The sequence below is a fragment of the Colletes latitarsis genome, chromosome 11 (genome assembly GCF_051014445.1).
Source record: "Colletes latitarsis isolate SP2378_abdomen chromosome 11, iyColLati1, whole genome shotgun sequence".
NCBI lineage: Eukaryota > Metazoa > Arthropoda > Insecta > Hymenoptera > Colletidae > Colletes > Colletes latitarsis.
The window spans coordinates 13,997,353-14,016,778 of record NC_135144.1 but is presented as its reverse complement, the minus strand read 5'-3'; the positions used below and the strand labels follow the sequence as shown (position 1 = coordinate 14,016,778).

Genomic DNA, 19,426 nt, shown 5'->3' with positions numbered 1-19,426 from the left:
CCTTTGAAATGATTTTTGTTTCGCGTCGATCCGACTTTCCGTTTCGGAGATATTGTTGTGTAAAGGAAGGCGTAATTTTTCTAATTTCACTATCTCTGTCTCCGTCTTACGCGTCGGACCTCTCTCTCGCTCTTGCGTCGCTCTGAGCTACACGTGACCAGTTCAGTAACGTGTATTAAAAATACTTTAAATTTACACGCGTGCAGTTCCGAAGCTACTGGTGCTTTATCGATAAATATGCCACCGTTAGAAGCGGCAAAGCTTCCCCTTTGAAATGGTTTTGTTTCGCGTCGATCCGACTTTCCGTTTCGGAGATATCGTCGTGTAAAGGAAGGCGTAATTTTTCTAATTTCACTATCTCTGTCTCCGTCTGACGTGTCGGACCCCTCTCTCTCTCTCATTCGCGCAACGTGCCAACCTAACTCAACCCATTCACCTGCGCAGTGGTCAGCGCGCATAGGATTTCCCACGAATTTACTACGACTATCGGTGAGCACGAATTTAAAGAGGGTCGTAGTATTTCTTGGAATCTCTTCGAGCAACCCGGCGCTTATCAATGAAACGCAACGAAACGCTTTGAAATCTTACGTATCTTCGAAACCAAGTCAGTTTGAAGGTTCGCGAGCGTTTTACTGGCGCGACACGTGCGCATTTTTTCTGCGCCTGTCTATCAGCGATCGGAGGTTCGAGTTCAAATCGTGGCGCGGATGGGGGGGACACGCGAAGCGTTCACCAAATCACGTTGGAGAGTGACTCACGTAGTACGCGAATGGACGTTCGCGCAAATCGTGCTCGAAAGTTTGCACGCTCTCAATTTGCAAAGTTGCACTGGGATTAACGTCAACGATGTCACGGATTTCCTGAATCGGTTCGAACCGTTTCAATAAGCGACAAGCTCTGTATTTCCATTTTCTATTTTACAAGATACTTCATGTAACCGAAGTCAAACGAATCGTACGCAAAGACCCAGGCATAGATTTAATTGCAAGACAAAATCCTATTCGATGGAAAATTAAACCAGTCGAAATATAAAAGAATACATAAGATAAAATAATGTACGCAATACGCGATTTCGTATGTAAATTAATATTTAATAAATATGGTAAACACCATTTACTAATAATAAACACATCGAGGAAACTCTGCGAAGTAAATGTACTTTTAATATATTCACGGGATTTCAAACAGAACTCGTCAGATTTGAATAAAATTATAGCGGAGGTTATGGGATTGGACAATGTACTTTTCAGGTTATGTTTAATGTGGCGCGAATCGTTGCATACATGGTACTGAAACTAAACCGCTATACTTAAACAAAAGATGGTGTGCACGTTTGCCAACGAAGGAAAAAGAAATATTTCCAACAAAAATCTAAACAGGATGAATATTTCACCCACGCGGAGCGATGGAATTAATTAAAATATTTCACTTCTACGCAGTATCCGTTTTAAACGCGTCTATTTTTGCTTGTTATTTTTTTTCTATTCTATTCGTTATCAGCAAAAGCTTTTATTTTGAAAGCCAAGCAAATACAGGAACCGAAAGAAAGCTATAACGTATCGCGCTTAAAAAGTTGTTTGCTTCTCGATCGTAAAGCATCCATTAGCGAGGATGTGCCAGGCAACTATTCGATTCCTCGTTCGTTTGCGTCATTGTTGACGTCGTATTTCATAATGCACAGCGTTAAACAAAATCGTATTAAACAATTTTACAGATTCTGATCCGATGTAAATTATGCTCGCCAACGTCAGTGTCAGCAAAGTAATTTAGAATAAATAATGGATTTAATACATTCCATCGTGTTCAAATCTCCGTCTTTAACCGTGGAAAATGATTTTAATAACAAATCTGTTATACAAATCTTTTTTATATCGACAGACTTATGTTTATATTTTATACACTGTAAATTGCAATATAAAAACAGAACTTTAATGATTAAATACTGTTATTTAATAACGAATATAGTCGTATAAAAATTATCGAATCGTATTATAAGCCTGAAAATAAATTATGTTTAATCATTAAGCTCGTTACTTTGCCATTCTTTTGTTATAATTTTTTTTTAAATATTCTCGAGTACACTGTTCGAGTATTATTTTTTAATTTTTATACATTCGTATTTGTATTGTATTTGTTTATTTGCTTCGATGAGGGAGTTGTTATTGTTATCGATCCACGTTTGCTCGTACGACCAAGAAAGTTGGGCATCGTTTTCACCTCTCTCCTCGATTATATTGCGAGTAAAAAAGAAATTAGGCATCTCATTATTTAAAAAATTACAGACACTTGCATTAAGAAATTTACGATAAAGTGAAATTTAACACAGTAACCCCGATTTTATGCATAAATGTTTGCACGAAAGTGTTGGAATCGAATGAATTTGATTCATGACGGACGTTAGAAAATACATATCGATTTTTTGTCGTTGGTTTGGTTACCGGACTATTATGAGATTGCAATGTATATAACGTCGAGACTCCGAGTACTCGTAAGTGCATCGATAATGAGACTTCAAATATTGATTAGAAAATGGCGTATCGTGTAATCAAGGTTTCTGAAACGAGAGAAATCTGTAAATCGTGCTAAATGTTGCGTTACGGCGCGATTGCATGCAAAAATTATTGCAACCGTGCAAGTTTGACGAAAGGAAAACAACTTTTCAAGAAAATTTTATTTGCAGTAAAAGCAGCAATGGACACGAAATAATATTCATAAAACAGCGACACATTCGTCGCGATTTCGAATGCATTTTGTAGAATTTCTAGTGGAATAGAAACTGATTCAAGCACAATATTTACTGTTTTATCGTTTGTCTCAATCTCAGGGGGGAAAAATTGATAAAAATCGTTGAAAATTCCACTTCTTTGTTTACTATTCGAGTATAGCTAGAGAAATACGTAGGGGATCTTCGACAAGTTAATTTTAACATTATTCATTGACAAATGATTGCCCCATTTTTTGTACAAAATTGAACCTTCTACCTCAAATGCTCGCCAATCACACAAAAATTAATGTTTCAAAAATCCTCTACGTATTTCTCTAGCTACACTCATGTAGATTAAGAGAAATTTTTTTGTTTTTTTTCCAGATACAAAGTCAGTTACACTGCATGCCGCAGAGCGTCTCAAATTCAAAACGCGCTTCGCGAGAATGGCTCCCCAGCGTCGTCATTTTGCACTGTTTTTGAATAAATATTTTTCTTTTAACACTTAAACGACATGGTTAATAACATTCTGGAATATTTTATTATCCTCTTATTTTTTGTGGGTTTGTCTTATGCTAGTGGACTTATCAGTGAGGCTTTCTAGTAGGCCCTATCTTAGATGACTGGGATATTGGGAAGTTGGTTGATTGTATACATATACAGGGTGTTCGGCCAGCCCCTGGGGAAAAATTTTAATGGAAGATTCTAGAGGCTAAAATAATACTAAAATCAAGAATATCAATTTCTTGATTGAGGCTTCGTTGAAAAGTTATTACAATATTGAATTAAAGAATTTCAAATCATTCTGAAAAAATTATGTTTGGTTGCGGGGGTCAATTATAAGCACTTTTGGTGAATAGACATACCCCCGAAATCCTACGTGCTTTCGAGAAAAAAATTTGAATAGGTGCCCAAATTTTTCGACGAAAAAAAAAATTTCAAATCGTTCTGGAAAAATTATTTTCGGTTGTGGTGGTCAATTACAATGATTTTTGGTCATTAGACATACCCCCAAAATCCTACCTAGTTTCAAGAAAAAAATTCGTTATCGACAATATAATGTCTGATCATGAATGAATGATTCCCCTGAAATTTCATGTGTTTCATATTGTTCTGGAAAAAATATTTTCAGTTGTAGGAGTCGATTATAAGCAATTTTGGTCATTACTCATACCCTCGAAATCCTGCGCATTTTCGAGAAAAAAATTCCTTTCCGAAAATCTAATTTGAGGCCAGAAATGCTTCCCTGAAATTTCATGCAAACCTTTAAAACATCATAACTTCTGAACGGATTGGACGATTTTAATGTTTAAAAAGGCAAACGACGCGTATTTTAGTGTAGAATATGTAGCTATTCCAAAAATATTCGAAAAGTTGTTCCTTGACCGCGAAAAGTTAGAAAAACTCCATAAAAGTGATTCAATTTTCAAACAGCCATAACTCCTACAATAGTGAATACATTTCAATGAAACTTTTTTCTGAAGTAGAGCTCATGGGTACCTACAAAAAAGTATTGGACAACTTTTCTATACGGTGTCAAACAAAATTACTAAAAATGAAAAACGAATTTTTAAGAAAAATTGACAGGGGGTAAGGTGCTTAAATTTTTTGATAAAAAAAAAATTTCAAATCGTTCTGAAAAAATTATTTCCGGTTGCGGGGGTCAATTAGAATCATTTTTGGTTATTAGACATACCGTCGAAATCCTACCTACTTTCGAGAAAAAAATTCAGTACTGGTGGAACTTTAAATGTTAATAACTTTTTAACGAAGCCTCCATCAACAAATTCGTATTCTTGATTTTCGTCCTATTTTGTCCTCTAGAATCTCCCATTACAATTTTCCCCAGGAGTGGCCGAACATTCTGTATATTTTCATAATGAAATTTCGTCGTTGGAACATATTATTTCGAGATTCTCGTTCGTAGAACCGCGTTTCTGAAAATAATTACTCCACGCTAATTTTGAGTCCTAATCGCACCGTATTATTAATCGAAGGTTAACGAGTTTTCCTTAGTTTTACTGCTGGTCTGACCTAGATGTTTTTTTATGCTAATCGACGGCCTTTCTCGTTACATGTGATGGAGTTTTGCGTACCGCGATCTGTGTGCAAACACACTGAGAAAGATGGCGACACGGTTGCCGCGCGTAATAAAGGAAATTTGAATGAAAACGTGTGTACACTGCGCCATTGTGCTACGAACCGTGGCCTAGTTGATGATCTAACTTCATTTCCGTAATAGGAAGTAATAAATGCATAATTTACATCGAAGATCGTAACAATACGTCACGGTGATGGTAAATCAATGGCACGTGTCCTAATTTTTATACGCGATCGACTGTTCGTGATATGCAAAATAATTAAAAAAAAATTATACCTTAAATGTAGTTTAAGGGGTCGTTAAGGCGGTCAGAAAATCGATTTCTTTTTTACTTGTTTTTTTTTCGAAAGTAATACTATTCAGAAATTAAATGCCAAAGTTTTATAAACCGTCATACTTTGTTCTGGATAAATGTGTTCTTTATTTGGGTCTTCTTCAGTGCAATGAAATTATGGTGATAAAATACAGTGAAAGACAATCGTCGACACAAGCATAATTTAAACAATAATATTATCGTTTCGATTTAAAAAGATTCCTTTTCAGTAAAAACTGTTTTTCGAAAAGAATTTGTCGATATTCTTGACTATTAATTATTCATATACATTTAAATATCTTCGTTTACTTAGGATCGTGTTAAATATTGATGAAAATAAAATTGTTAAAAAATATTTACTGAGACGATTCTACGATTCAACGAAGAATTTTGTTGGTGCAATTTATGGCAAATAATGCGATACAATTAGTTCGAATAATCGACGTTCCACTGCATACGCTAATTATCTAATATACAAAACAAAACGTGTTTTACAACAATGTGCTGAAAGCTTAACACGAATGGCTCATTAACCGTTGGAGACGCGGGACAGAAGACGAATTGTAAAAATCAACATCGAAAACGTATTTAGAAAGCGTAACGAGGTTTTCTCCAGTTGGCGCCCACCAATGACTGCGGAATTGTGGACAGAATTTGGAAGCAATAACGACGCAAACATTCGAAACAAACAAACAACTCATTTCTGAACTCTCCTGGACAACACAATGAAAAACAAAATTCGTATGCTTTTAACAAACTAGTTTTCACACAGCTTCAAACTGTAAACAAATATCGAAGTAACAATTCCCGCGAGCAATTATTGTTTAAGAACACTGTTTGCTTACAGGATAACAAAGCGGTACGGGAAAAGTCAATATTCGAGTGAAAATTCATTTTCGTTTAAAGCGTTCCAAAGTTGTTTCGAACATAAAACAAAAATATTTGAGGAACCTTAGAATCGTTTTTACTTGCAAATCTTCGATAGAATCTAAAAAACTACCTCAAAATGGTATGTCAATACTGGAATAAATATTACGATCTTTTGAAAAAAAAAACTATAATTATTAATTTCCAATAACGTTTCAAATGGTTTCTGTTATTTAAAATAAGCAACCAAATTAAAAGGTGGAACCATATTAAAAGGTTTCATTACTGCGATATTTAATTAGAAAGAAGTACCAGTTTCTGTAGCTATAGTTCTCGTATTTTTCTGTAGAGAAATAAAGTAAGCAAAGAGTGTTCGGCTACTTCTGGGAAAAATTATAATGGGAGATTCTAGGGACCAAAATAAGACAAAAATCAAAAATACCAATTTGTTGATCGAGCCTTCGTTAAAATGTTATTAACGTTTAAAGTTTCGCCTGTAGAACGGCAATCTGCGAACAGCTGCGCGAGCGCGATATTGGAACTTTGGACGTTAATAACTTTTTAACGAAGCCTCGATCAACAAATTGCTATTCTTGATTTTCGTCTTATTTTTGTCTCTAGAAGCTCCCATTAAAATTTTATATAGTATCGTGGATGATTATAAATTCGTGTTTCTATGTTTGTGACATTAACTTTCGAAAATCCACCGAGTGTTATACTTCCATGCACTTTTATCTATTTTAAGCGACGCAATGGTACGTAAATTAGGATGCACAGCGATACGTGCTCGTGCAATTGCGCTTGCATAACGCTATGTCGATGTACTTTGAATCGATACCATCGACTCACGCGAGGCATACTCGCGTTTATTGTTCGTTTAAACAATGTCTTCTATAGAGGACAAAGTTAAACAAACTGCAACATCCTAACCCCGAGTCGAGTTGCTCCAGTTTGAATGGCTTAGAGGAAATAACCGTTTCCATAGCAATTTCTGATGTAGCAGAAAATCGTTGATAGAAAAAATTTTGAATATTTGGTAAATTAAGGGAATATTTCGTAAATTAACCTTCAAAGAATAGATTGTCTTCCTGAATTTTTAAAAAATTTTCAGAATAATTTATTATGATCATAAATTAGAAAAAAAGAATTTTGTTTAGCAGAAAATTCTATAAATATTTTGAAAATAATGTACCACATATATTTTCACAAGGTGTTTTGGTAAATTAAGTGAGAAATCCTCAAAAAATAGATTTTTTTTTTAATTTTCAGAATAATTTATTATGCTCATGAGTTGGAAAAAATGAATTTTATTTAGCAGAAAATTCTTTAAATATTTTTAAAATAATGTATCAAATAATTGTTAAACTATTTATAATTATGCTCGGTACAGATTCTGTTACAGAATATGTTGATGTGGTACATTTATATGGATTTCGACCTTCGACGATTAAATTGGAAAATAGTACAAACGTGCGAAGAAATTACAAACCCTCAATGTCCATCGTCCATTGGTCTCCTTATCCATTATTTCGAACAAAATATTTAAAAATATTTGTGAATAAATATTATTAATGCTTGATCGAAACAAAAAAGCAAAGAGAATGTTAACGATTGTCTCAATTCTGACATTAGAAAAATTACATCAGTTTCCTTCGTTACAAAAATCACACTTCGGCAGTTGTGTTTGTTGCAATGGACCGACAACATGTTACGTACGTACTAAATTTGCAATACATTTGTATATACGTCATTTCAGTGAAATATGTAAAAAGAGGAATAATTCATTTATAGAATAATTACTAAATATAAATTTCAAATTGATGGATTCGTAAAGTTAATTATTGTTTACATTGAGATTTTAATATAACAAGCGTGATTCAAGTGATTGTAAATAAAAGGGTGTTAATAACTTACAGAACAAATACCAAAACAAAATTTTAAATTGATAAAATTTTATAATAAATTGTTGAACATTAAAAATGACAAAAAATAGTGAACACATTCTTGTGAATCTATTTCTCAAATACAATAAAATCCTATTTTAAAAATCTCCATCCATAATATTGAAATATTTTATAAACGTCAGATATTTATAATAAAATAAATTAATTCTGTATTAATTTATAATTAAATAAATTTCTTCAGACATTTCTTGTCACTGTATGTTAAAATTGTTTTTTTATCAATCTTATTTCTCAAATTTATACAATGAAATCCTATTTTAAAAATCTCCATCCATAATATTGGAATATCACGTTATAAACGCCAGTTATTTATTATAAAATAAATTAATACAGAATTTATTTTATTTTATTAAATAAAATTCGTAAAAATATTGTAAAATATTCCTCCCGCATGAATTAATATTATTTCGACGCTTGAACTGCAGATACACAACATTTATCAGTAGCAAGTAATACAAAGTAATAAAATATCGTAAAAGTAGAAAGTGTGAAAAGATGCAGATTTCGTAGCCAACGTTATCGCGGTTTGAACGCGTTATCGGTCAAACTTTTATCGAGCTTCGTACACGTTTCTGTATCGTTTAATCTACACGACGGTACAGAAAACGACAATTTAATAAAAAAAAAACCCCGCCAGATAAGAATCAAGACCAAAGTAAAAAAGGAAGAAAAAAGCTGCAAAAATATCGAAACGTTTGCAAAACTTGTAAATTCGCGAAGAGATAAGACAATGGAAGAGAAACGAGAAAAAATATTTCGCTGGTCGCGGTCTGGTAACTTCGCAATAACATTTGTCGTTTAATCAATCGTCAATGGATAACACGCGCGAAGAATTACATTTCGTCTAATAACAAAAGTAATTAATTCTACATCTGATAAGCCCCGCGCGGAGTAACGGTATTTTATCTCTGTTGCTTCGTCGCGAACAAACGATAAAAGGCCAAACGATCGTCGCGCCGTCGAGGGTAAAATGTTTCGTTATTAAATAAATCAACGCTACGCGATGTAATTAGCAGCGAGTCGTTGTACCCTTTCATTGAAGATCACCGTTTACGGGACGCAAAGTATCGTTGGCTGGGACCCCCCTTTTAATTACACCGTAGATATAATTAGAGTCATTGTTTCGCGACGCACAGGCTCGTAACAAATTATAAATATCTTTCGAGCGATGGTTTCTCTTCTGCGGCGAACGTGCACGGAAAATTACCAATCGTGTCATTTCCAAGGGAAACGTTCCGATTGACGATTATACGACGAAGGAAGTTTACTTTTCTCACCTTGCGTTTGCCGCGAAAGCATTTACAATTTCGTTGCGTACGTATTTTCGATACGCGGCTGCAGTCGAGTTTTATTTGTATAAACAAACGGATAACAGCTGGCATACGGTATTAAACTCTGTTGGAATTTCAATCGCGATTTCCAGCTTTTGGATCTGGCGCGTGTTGTACCCTGCATACTCGGTAGATGGCGCTGAGCGTGCCCCAAAAAAGAACAGAGGGTTTCGGTGCTACGTGGTACGTATCGTCCATTGTGCGATCACACGTTTCGTTGTATCTTTTTCAAGTTTAATAAATAAGTTTAATTTGTCTGCTTAAATTATCCAGTTTCGTTACTTTAACCCAACAAACTCTGCCTTCCAGTCGACGGAAAAAATTACAACGATATCGTTTATTGGCATCTGGGCACACTTCGAGAATGGATTAACAACAAACCGTCGATCGACTCTGTTGTGTGTCTTGTTATTGAACATTTTGTTTAATTAACTTTTACGTGTATCCCATTATATGCCTGATCTATTTTTATCACATATGATATTCGATAAATGCCTTATCACAACGATAAGCGTTGCACGCAGAGTTCTAGCAGTAACGAAATTGTTTTGCTAATACTGTTATTTTTTGATATCTACGAAATATGCATGCAATTATTATCGTGATAGGAAAATGTAGAATTCAAAGTGTAAATTTAAAATTATTTTATTGCCATTTCTGGATCCTACTTCTGAGAAAGAAGTTGGGCGTCGATTTCGAATAAATTTAAAAAATTTCATTACAAATAAAGTATTGATTCGACTCGAAAATTAGAATCTATCGAAGTACGAAGAAATTGTCATTGCGTGTATTAGAATATATCGAGTAAGAAAAGGGCCCCAATTTGTGAATTGCGCCAAGTACCAACTTTGATGGATCATTTAATTCTATCCTAACCTAGATACGTTTGTCGTAACAAATTCAAAACTGAATTTTCAATTAATAATGATGTCATAATCAAAAAGTATATTCTTTGATGAACCATTTAATTCTATCCTAACCTAGGTACAACGTTTGTCGTAACAAATTCAAAATTGGATTTACAATTAAAAATGACGTCATAATCAAAGAGTACCAACTTTGATGGACCATTTAATTCTATCCTAACCTAGATACAATGTTTGTCGTAACAAATTCAAAATTGAATTTTCAATTAATAATGACGTCATAATCAACAAGTATCAACTTTGATGGAGCATTTAATTCTATCCTAACCTAGATACAATGTTTGTCGTAACAAATTCAAAACTGAATTTTCAATTAATAATGATGTCATAATCAAAAAGTATATTCTTTGATGAACCATTTAATTCTATCCTAACCTAGATACAACATTCGTTATAACAAATTCAAAATTGGATTTACAATTAAAAATGACGTCATAATCAACAAGATTCGCGATCTTGAGTACATCAAAGTACCAAGATCGTGGATCAAATAGTATAATTTAATGACTCCTATTATCATTCGAAAATATACGAAAGAAGTATTATAATCATCTGTAAATGAAAATATTCGAATCGAAAGAAAATTAAAAGTAACAATAATTAGTTTTAATCGCAGCATCGTTCTTGTATAGTTTAATAATATGCAATACGGAAACATCGAGGTGCTATTAAATATTAAGTATTGAAAAATGAAGAATTCGATATCAATTCAAGTTCGTACTGGCGACGTGTCTACCAACGAGAAGAATTATTACGAGCGAATGCATCAGTGGCAAAAGTGTGGCTATTTATAACGAATAAAGAAATAATTACTGCATCTAAACTTAGTTATTACGTGCAGAACTATATAGCGAAAAGTGTATTATCGTTCAAGTTTCTAAACTTGGTCTATTACACGCACGAACCAGCTGGTATCGCTCATCAACATTTTGTCTGTTTTAAGCATGTCTTATCACGCTCCTTTGTGTAGTACAGAGTGTTTCCAAAATCGTGACACGACCATACCTATCTCGATCAAATTGTATCTACTGAAAAGTTGGGAGAGAAAGACACCGCTAAATTAATTTAATAACTATTGTGGGAGAAACGACGAAATTTGGAAAATAATTTTTAGTTCAAATTTTTGTTGGAAATGTTTCTCATTCCCATCTTGACAAACATGCATGTGTTGAAAATATTTATTTTTCTTTCGTTGACAAACGTGGACACCATTTTTTGTTTTAGTATAACAGTTGAATAGCGTTCAGTACCATGTATGCAACGATTCGTGCAATATTAAACATAACCTAAAAAATACTTTAGTAAATAGCAAAATTTTTTAAACTTATTTATTTTAATACGTGTCGCTAGACATGTTTCTAAAGTCAATTTTAATTCTGTATTTTTAATTGTAATTAATTGTAATTGTATTCTAAATACTTTTTGCAAAACATCGTGAAAATATATAATAGAAAGTGGTATAATTAAATTAAATTTTCGAAATTAAAATTTCAAAATCTGAAGTTGATTTGAAATTGTTATTTTATTCCTTCGAGTATACCGACGTAGGTTTTGCTCTATTTGTTGAAAAATATCAGGTCCATTTGCATGGGAACTGATTGACTAAATATATACAGGGTGTTCAACCACTCCTGAGAAAAATTTTAATGGGGGATTCTAGAGGCCAAAATAAGACGAAAATCAAGAATACCAATTTGTTGATGGAGGCTTCGTTAAAAAGTTATTGACATATAAAATTCCGCCAGTACTGAATTTTTTTCTCGAAAATGCGCAGTATTTCGGGGGTATGCCTATTCACCAAAAATTATTGTAATTGACCCCCGCAACCGAAAATAATTTTTCCAAAACGATTTGAAATTTTTTTTTTCCGTCGAAAAATTTCACATCTTTTTGAATTTTTTTCTCGAAAGTGGATAGGATTTTGGAGGTATGTGTAATGACCAAAAATGTTTGTAATTGACCCCTGTAATTATGTATAATTTTTTTAGAATGATTTGAAAACATTTTTTCCCGTCGAAAAATTTCACACCTTTTCGAATTTTTTTCTCGAAAGTGTGTAGGATTTCGGAGGTATGTGTAATGACCAAAAATGCTTGTAATTGACCGCTGTAATTAAATATAATTTTTTTAGAATGATTTGAAAATATTTTTTCCCGTCGAAAACTTTTACACCTTCTCGAATTTTTTTCTAGAAAGTGGATAGGATTTCGGAGGTATGTGTAATGACCAAAAATGCTTGTAATTGACCCCTGTAATTAAGTATAATTTTTTTAGAATGATTTGAAAACATTTTTTCCCGTCGAAAAATTTCACACCTTCTCGAATTTTTTTCTCGAACGTGTGTAGGATTTCGGAGGTATGTGTAATGACCAAAAATGCTTGTAATTGACCGCTGTAATTAAATATAATTTTTTTAGAATGATTTGAAAATATTTTTTCCCGTCGAAAAATTTCACACCTTCTCGATTTTTTTCTCGTGAGTGGATAGGATTTCGGGGATATGTGTAATGACCAAAAATTATTGTAATTGACCCTCGCAACCGAAAATAATTTTTTCAGAACGATTTTAAATTTTTGAATTTAATTGTTAATAACTTTTTAACGAAGCCTCCATCAACAAATTGTTATTCTTGATTTTCGTCTTATTCTGGCCTCTAGAATCCCCCATTAAAATTTTTCCCAGTTGTGGCCGTACACCCCGTATAGACAATATTTAAATGTTAAACACAACCGCTTTAATTATTCTTTAGGTATTACATAGTTCAATATAAATAAATTGCAGTAATTGCCACAGGAATCCCAACAAAAGCCACGGGAATCCCCGCGCGATCTTCAACCTTATTATAGGCGTCATCAATTTGGCCGCGAGATTATGAACGGCTCGACGCTATTGACTTTTATCTCGCATGAAATAACCAAGATGACGTATTTGTATCGTTTAACGAAGATCCGTTTCTTTTTTTATCGGATTCAGAGAGACGACACGAGTTTACTCGCTCAGTTTTTCTACGCGGACGAGTCCCTGAACGCCGTCGCCTGCGAGCTGGATTCCTTCGATGGAAGACAGGAGCCAGAGAGATGCACCACGCTGGTGAATCAGCTTCGCCATTGTCAGGACAAGGTGCTGACGATATGCAGCCAGATAATGGACGACCTGATACCGGAGAGCAGGGCGAATCGGGATTTCAGGGTGAAGTTCCCCGACGACGTGATGCAGGAGAACCTGGCCGGCCAGTTATGGTTCGGCGCGGAATGCTTGGCGGCCGGATCCTCCATCATGAACAGGGAAGCTGAAAGTTCAGCCATGAGGCCGTTGGCTAAGGCTCTGACAAAGTCGCTGGATATCGTCAGGAATTTGCTCAGAGAGCACGCGCTGAAAGGTCACATGAACCTGAAGGTATTTATCGCCACTTGCTTGACGAAGTGTTTCTAAGCGAAACCTGTTTACCCCTCGAAATTGTGTTTCAATTTAACCGTATAATGGGAAATTCTATTATACGAACGTGTTCAAGCACGGTGGAGGATATCTTGCAGATTTTCTTCTCTTTTCGGGAAGTTTAATGCTCGAGTCTTTCACTTTCCGGATCGAAAAATAAGTATGAATTCCGAAGGAATAAAAATAGCAGTTCTGAAAGGTAACACGCCGATTTAAAAAAAGTGGAACGATATTTTAGTCGTTCGTATTAAAGAAAACGATCATTAACATCGCGTAAATAACGCGAGGCACGAAAGTCCACGAGATATTCCGTTGAAAAACGAACCAAGAGAAAGTAAGAAAGCCGAACGTGTGTCACGCTGTTAAAATGCAACACAATTTGCGTTCATTACGATCCCTCGCTATATGTTGTTTATTAAAATAGAAGGTAGCGTTGCCAACTGGCAATATTGTCCCGCGAATAATTCATCGTTCGTTGAATTTTTCAAAGAAAAACTCCGATACTTGGGCGAATGATACGTCCAGGCCAAAAGATGAAATTTTCACGTGAACAACGGTGTCGTTTAATTGGAACGTCGGTTAATTGACTTTACTATTGGCAGTTCATTTTTCAGACGCAAAACCCGTTGGATCCGTTGCTGGAGAAGCTGATCGAGTCGTTGAAGATCTTCGACCGACTGTTCGCCGATTTTGAATTGTGCTACGTAGGCGCCATGGTACCGGTGAAGTCGACGAAGGAGTACGAACAGCAGGAACTCGTGTGCGTTTTATTTTCGGAGACACTGCAAAGAGCTCTCGAGCGCGGATTGCTCAGCCAGGCCGACGTGGATAATTACGAGCCAGCCCTGATGTTTACTATTCCTCGTTTGGCGATTGTTTCCGGTCTCTTGGCCCCGCCGGGAGGCCCGTTGTGCCTCAATTCCCCTGACAACATTAGTGAAATGTTTAGACCTTTTAGGGTAAGCGAACCCCCCAACGATTCTAACTAGCAACGATCGGTAATTATTTACGATTCTCGTCAATTTGGCAACATTAATTCTATAAAGAAGTATCTCCGTCTGGACCGCAATATTTTAATGGTTTCTTGGATGTTTTTGTCAAAGAGCATTTGTTTTTCATATTCATCCAACGAAGGATTCATTTTGAAATAAAAGAATCGAAAAGTATTCTATTCGGTATGGATTGTGACTATTGAAAATTAAATATTTGATAACATTTTAACAGTCAAGTATAGTAAAATTCCGATTACACGGCATTCTCGGGATAATTGGACTATACCTACATATGAAGTGATCGAAATAAGAAATATAATCGCAGACGAGGTATACCAGTAAACCTTACGTCCAGTGTATTTTTTCACCCCATTTTTATGGAGATCTACAGATCCCTTACCATTTTCGTGTCATTTGTAACGTTATCAACAGGTTATAGAAATGACCACAAGAGAAAGTGACACAGAGAATGGAATTACAGAAACATTTCTGGCCATACATTATATTTTCACTAAGGAATTTTTTTCTCGAAAGTACGTAGGATTTCGGGGGTATGTCTATTCACCAAAAATGATTGTAATTGGCCCCTGCAATGGAAAATAATTTTTTTAGAAAGATTTGAAAATTTTTTTTTTCGTCGAAAAATTTAGGCACCTACCTACCCCCTGTCGATTTTTCTTAAAAATTCGTTTTTCAGTTTTGATAATTTTATTTGACGCCCTACAGAAAAGTTGTCTAATACTTTTTTGTAGATACCCATGAGCTCTACTTCAGAAAAAAGTTTCATTGAAATATATTCACTATTATAGGAATTATGACTGTTTGAAAATTGGACCATTTTTATGGGGTTTTTTTCATTTTGGGGGGTCAAGGAACAACTTTTCGAATATTTTTAGAATTTCTACATATTCTACACCAAAATACGCGTAGTTTGCTTTTTTAAAACTTGAAATCGTCCAATCCGTTCAGAAGTTATGATGGTTTAAAGATTCACATGAAATTTCGGGGAACCATTTCAGGCCTTAGATTATATTTTCACTAAGGAATTTTTTTCTCAAAAATGGTTAGGATTTCGAGGGTATGTCTATTGACCAAAAATGATTGCAATTGATCTCTGCAACTGAAAATAATTTTTCCAGAACGATTTGAAGCACATGAAATTTGAGGGGAATCATTCATTCATGATCAGACATATTTTCGATAACGAATTTTTTTCTCGAAACTGGGTAGGATTTAGGGAGTATGTCTATTTGCCAAAAATGATTGTAATTGACCCCTGCAATCAAAAATAATTTTTTTAGAACGATTTGATTCGATTTTTTTTTTAAATTCGTTTTTTATTTTTAATAAGCACATCCATGGATAATGTAGTAATACAAGTTATTAATAAAAAGTAAACTACATAAAATTTCTACGCTTCATTTGTCAACTGTTTAGTATCGACGTCACTGCTGGATGCATATGGCTGTGACTTCGTCTGCGTGAAATATACTCCGTATCATTTACCGAAGAATAGTCGAGGTAAATATGGGTGTCGAGTAATCGGAACTCTACTGTAATTGACTTTTTACGATCCTTTTTACATTTAGCGATTAAAGATACGTGCGTTGAAGATTCTCTTCAAATTTAGTGTCACCGAATTATAACTCCTATAATGTTTAATATTTTCGTATAAAAAAATTGTGAATACTTTTGAAACATATAGTGAAAAGTAAGGATTCAAACTAAATGAAAAAAAGAAATAACCACTTTTAATAAAAACCTGTAAGAAACCATTAGAAACTCCATCAAGAGGGTGTATTCGGGTTTAGATATCGATTTTTTAGGCCTTTTTTGTTATTCTTTCAAAAGTAAACTTTAAAATTTAGGCTTACCCCTTTTAAACAAATAAAAGCAGTCGATTTTTTGATCCGAAACTACCAGACTGACCCCGTTACGCGGAAGTCAATGCCAATCTAAACCTTTATCGTGCTTATCGCTTTCCAACAAGCATCGCGCAGCAACAGCAATACCAACGTTTAATGTTTTCGTTTCAGACGCTTCTTCTAAAAATAAGAGAGCTTCTGTGGACGTTAAATAATCGCGAGCTGTACATGTTGGAGAAACTGTTGTGCTCGAACGAGGAACCGTCGGGTCCTATCACGCAGTCGTCAAAGTCTGCGTGCCAGGACATACCAGACCTGGAGGAGTTCGTTCACAATTTTTATACCGGTTATCCGAACTGCAAAGACTTCATCGTAGATTTTTACACAGTGACGAGGAATACGGGAAACAATATGGACGAGGTGGCGAACGACGTAATTGAAACATTGACGGAGGAGAACGTCGATCGTTCGGTAGAGAGGAGGACCGATCGGTTGGAGGATAGGCACAGAGAAACGAGGATAAATATCGCGGAAACCGGGCCTAATCGCGTGATAGTTACAACGGACAGGTACGAGGAAAGTGTTAGGTGCAACGGTGGCGCGAGGACATCGTGTGAACGGGATTGTGTCGGTAACCAAGTGCGATGCAACGTTAAGAAAGCTTACGAATCGAACGGCAGAGATCAATCCTGCGACGGGAGTCCTTGCTCGAGAAGGGACGAGGAGAACGCGAGTCCCGTTTTCATGGAGCAAGGCAGCACGGCTCGGAACGCTGACGAGAGTAGCGTGTCCAGTACCAGCGAGAGCCAGTGCAACAATCACCTGCACAAGCAACAGGACGAATTCATGACCACGGATATATCGGAGATGCTGGGCGGGTCCGAGAACATCGAGATACCTCAGACGCAGTATCTGCTCAATCAGGTCTCGCACGAGAACAACGTGACGGGCGAGACGGTGCACATACAGAACTCACTGCCGGACCTGGACTCGAAGAAGCTGATATCCGAGGCGAACAAGACCCTGTCGAACCTTCTGCTGGACGGCGACTGTCAGAACGAGATGTCGGAGCAGACGGACTCGGGTATCTGCACGGTAATATCGTCGGAGAACACCAGTCTCTACGACAAGAGCCCGGAGGAGAAGAAAACGTTCGCCAACGAGATACACCAGGACGAGCAGAACTTGGATGATGAGGACACGCAAGAGAACACCAGCTACTCTTGCTCGAATCTTAACTCGCCCAAGAGGAAGAGCTCCACCATCTCCGACAACTCGTGCGTCTGTAGCCTGAGGAGCGTAAAGACCGTGTCGTCGCTGGACCATTCCATCGAAGTGTACAATCTGCACTCGGCCAGCACGGAGGCCGCGAAAAACATTCCAAGGATATCGTCGAACTTCGACGGAACGAACGAGGAGTTCGTCGGCGTCGCGTACGGTAACGGTCACATATCCGTGTGCGATTCGAACCAGTCGAGCTTTCAGATCAATTACACCGAGAACTGGGAGAACCTGAATCTGAACATCGACGCGTCCACGTCCAGGAAGGAGTTCTGGAGCGATCTGAAGTGCGAGAATTGTCCGTCCACGTCGCAGAACATCGGGAAGATCGGCACGAAGATCGAGCAGTACGCGCAGGACAAGATGGCGTCGAGGAAAGTCAGGTACGAGAAGCAGAAGCGACGCCATCAGCGCAAACACGAGAGGAACAACGGGCAGATCGTTCATCAGGCGATGCAGGAGAACAGAACGACGAATTTTCCGAACGTACGGTCCGCCACGAGCACGGAGAGCTCCAGGTCGAACTCGACGGATCGTTGCTTGAACCCCAGGTTGATCAGCTACGGGGCCAGTTTGCATCCCAGCCAGAACACCAGGCAGATGCCAAACTTTGGTAGCCATAGTCCGCGCGCCAGCCCGAGGTTGCAGCATTTCGAGACCCGCGGCGCGCCGACGTCCGGTCAACGAACCTGCAGCGTCGCCTCGAAGGCCCAGAGAAACTTGTCGCCGCAGAATCGGAAGCTTCTGGATCACAGGAGATCCAGGTCGGAGCAAATCAGTCGAATGAAGAGAAGGGATCTCGAGAAGAGGGACAAGCAGCAGGAACGCGTCAATCCGCGCTCGGAACAGACCAAGAGGAAATTGGGAAACAGAAGTCCGAACGAACTGATGAACGACGGTTTGGGACCAAGGACGGACAAGAGTGGCCTGGTGACCGAGCCAGTTTCACCCATGATACCTCAGAACATTTCTTACGGGACGCAGAACGCAATAAAAGACAATAATACACAGAGAACCACACGAGCGATAAGACTGGTAAACGTATCGGCAGTCCCCGGAACGCAGTCTTTCAATACGGATCATTCGTTGATTCGCAAACCTGACGTCGGGTCCAGCTCCAGTTGTTCCAGCTATTGCGACTCGAGCTCGGAGACCAGCGAGTTCCAGAGCGACTGCCAGGACGACGAGGAGATCGCACTGGCGATGCAAGCCGCCGAGATCGCGAATAGGAATCAGATTCGAGCGAAATTTCGGTAAAAATCATTTTTCCATGGCCTTTACTCTTGTGGCAGTGATCCTCAACCATTCTTTTCTATCAAGGGGGGAAACCACTGTGACTGATTGAAAAAATCGATTTTTTTTATCTCTTTTCAATTTTTGGGGTTTTAAGAATGACCCCTTAAAATATTGAAGTAAAATTCGCAAAAATGACAAAGTTACAGAAGATTTAGTAGACGTAACGCTTGAAACTAACAATGTTAGAAATCCTGACTTGCTTAGGTATAATGCAGTGAACAGAATGAAAGCTCAAGTTGGCTCTATAAGACGTAGATAAGCTTATGTGGAACATCAGAATCCTCTGTTTTTTTAGTTTCAATTGTAGCTAATTTTTCGTTCTAAGATCAACTAGTTTATCCATGGCTGGG

At 36.8% G+C, this 19,426-nt stretch overlaps 1 protein-coding gene across 2 annotated transcripts in view; it reads left to right on the top strand.

Moving 5' to 3' along the window:
- LOC143347395 (lateral signaling target protein 2 homolog) overlaps nt 1–19,426 on the top strand; it is a 45,230-nt gene that overhangs the window by 14,948 nt on the left and 10,856 nt on the right. Inside the window, exons 2-4 of one of the 2 annotated variants that reach the window (XM_076776509.1) lie at nt 13,181–13,603; nt 14,257–14,601; nt 16,671–19,033. In XM_076776509.1, the coding sequence (XP_076632624.1) occupies nt 13,181–13,603; nt 14,257–14,601; nt 16,671–19,033 (3,131 nt within the window). Of the gene's footprint in view, nt 1–13,180; nt 13,604–14,244; nt 14,602–16,670; nt 19,034–19,426 lie in introns of both variants that reach the window. The other variant, XM_076776508.1, reaches the window with a different exon arrangement.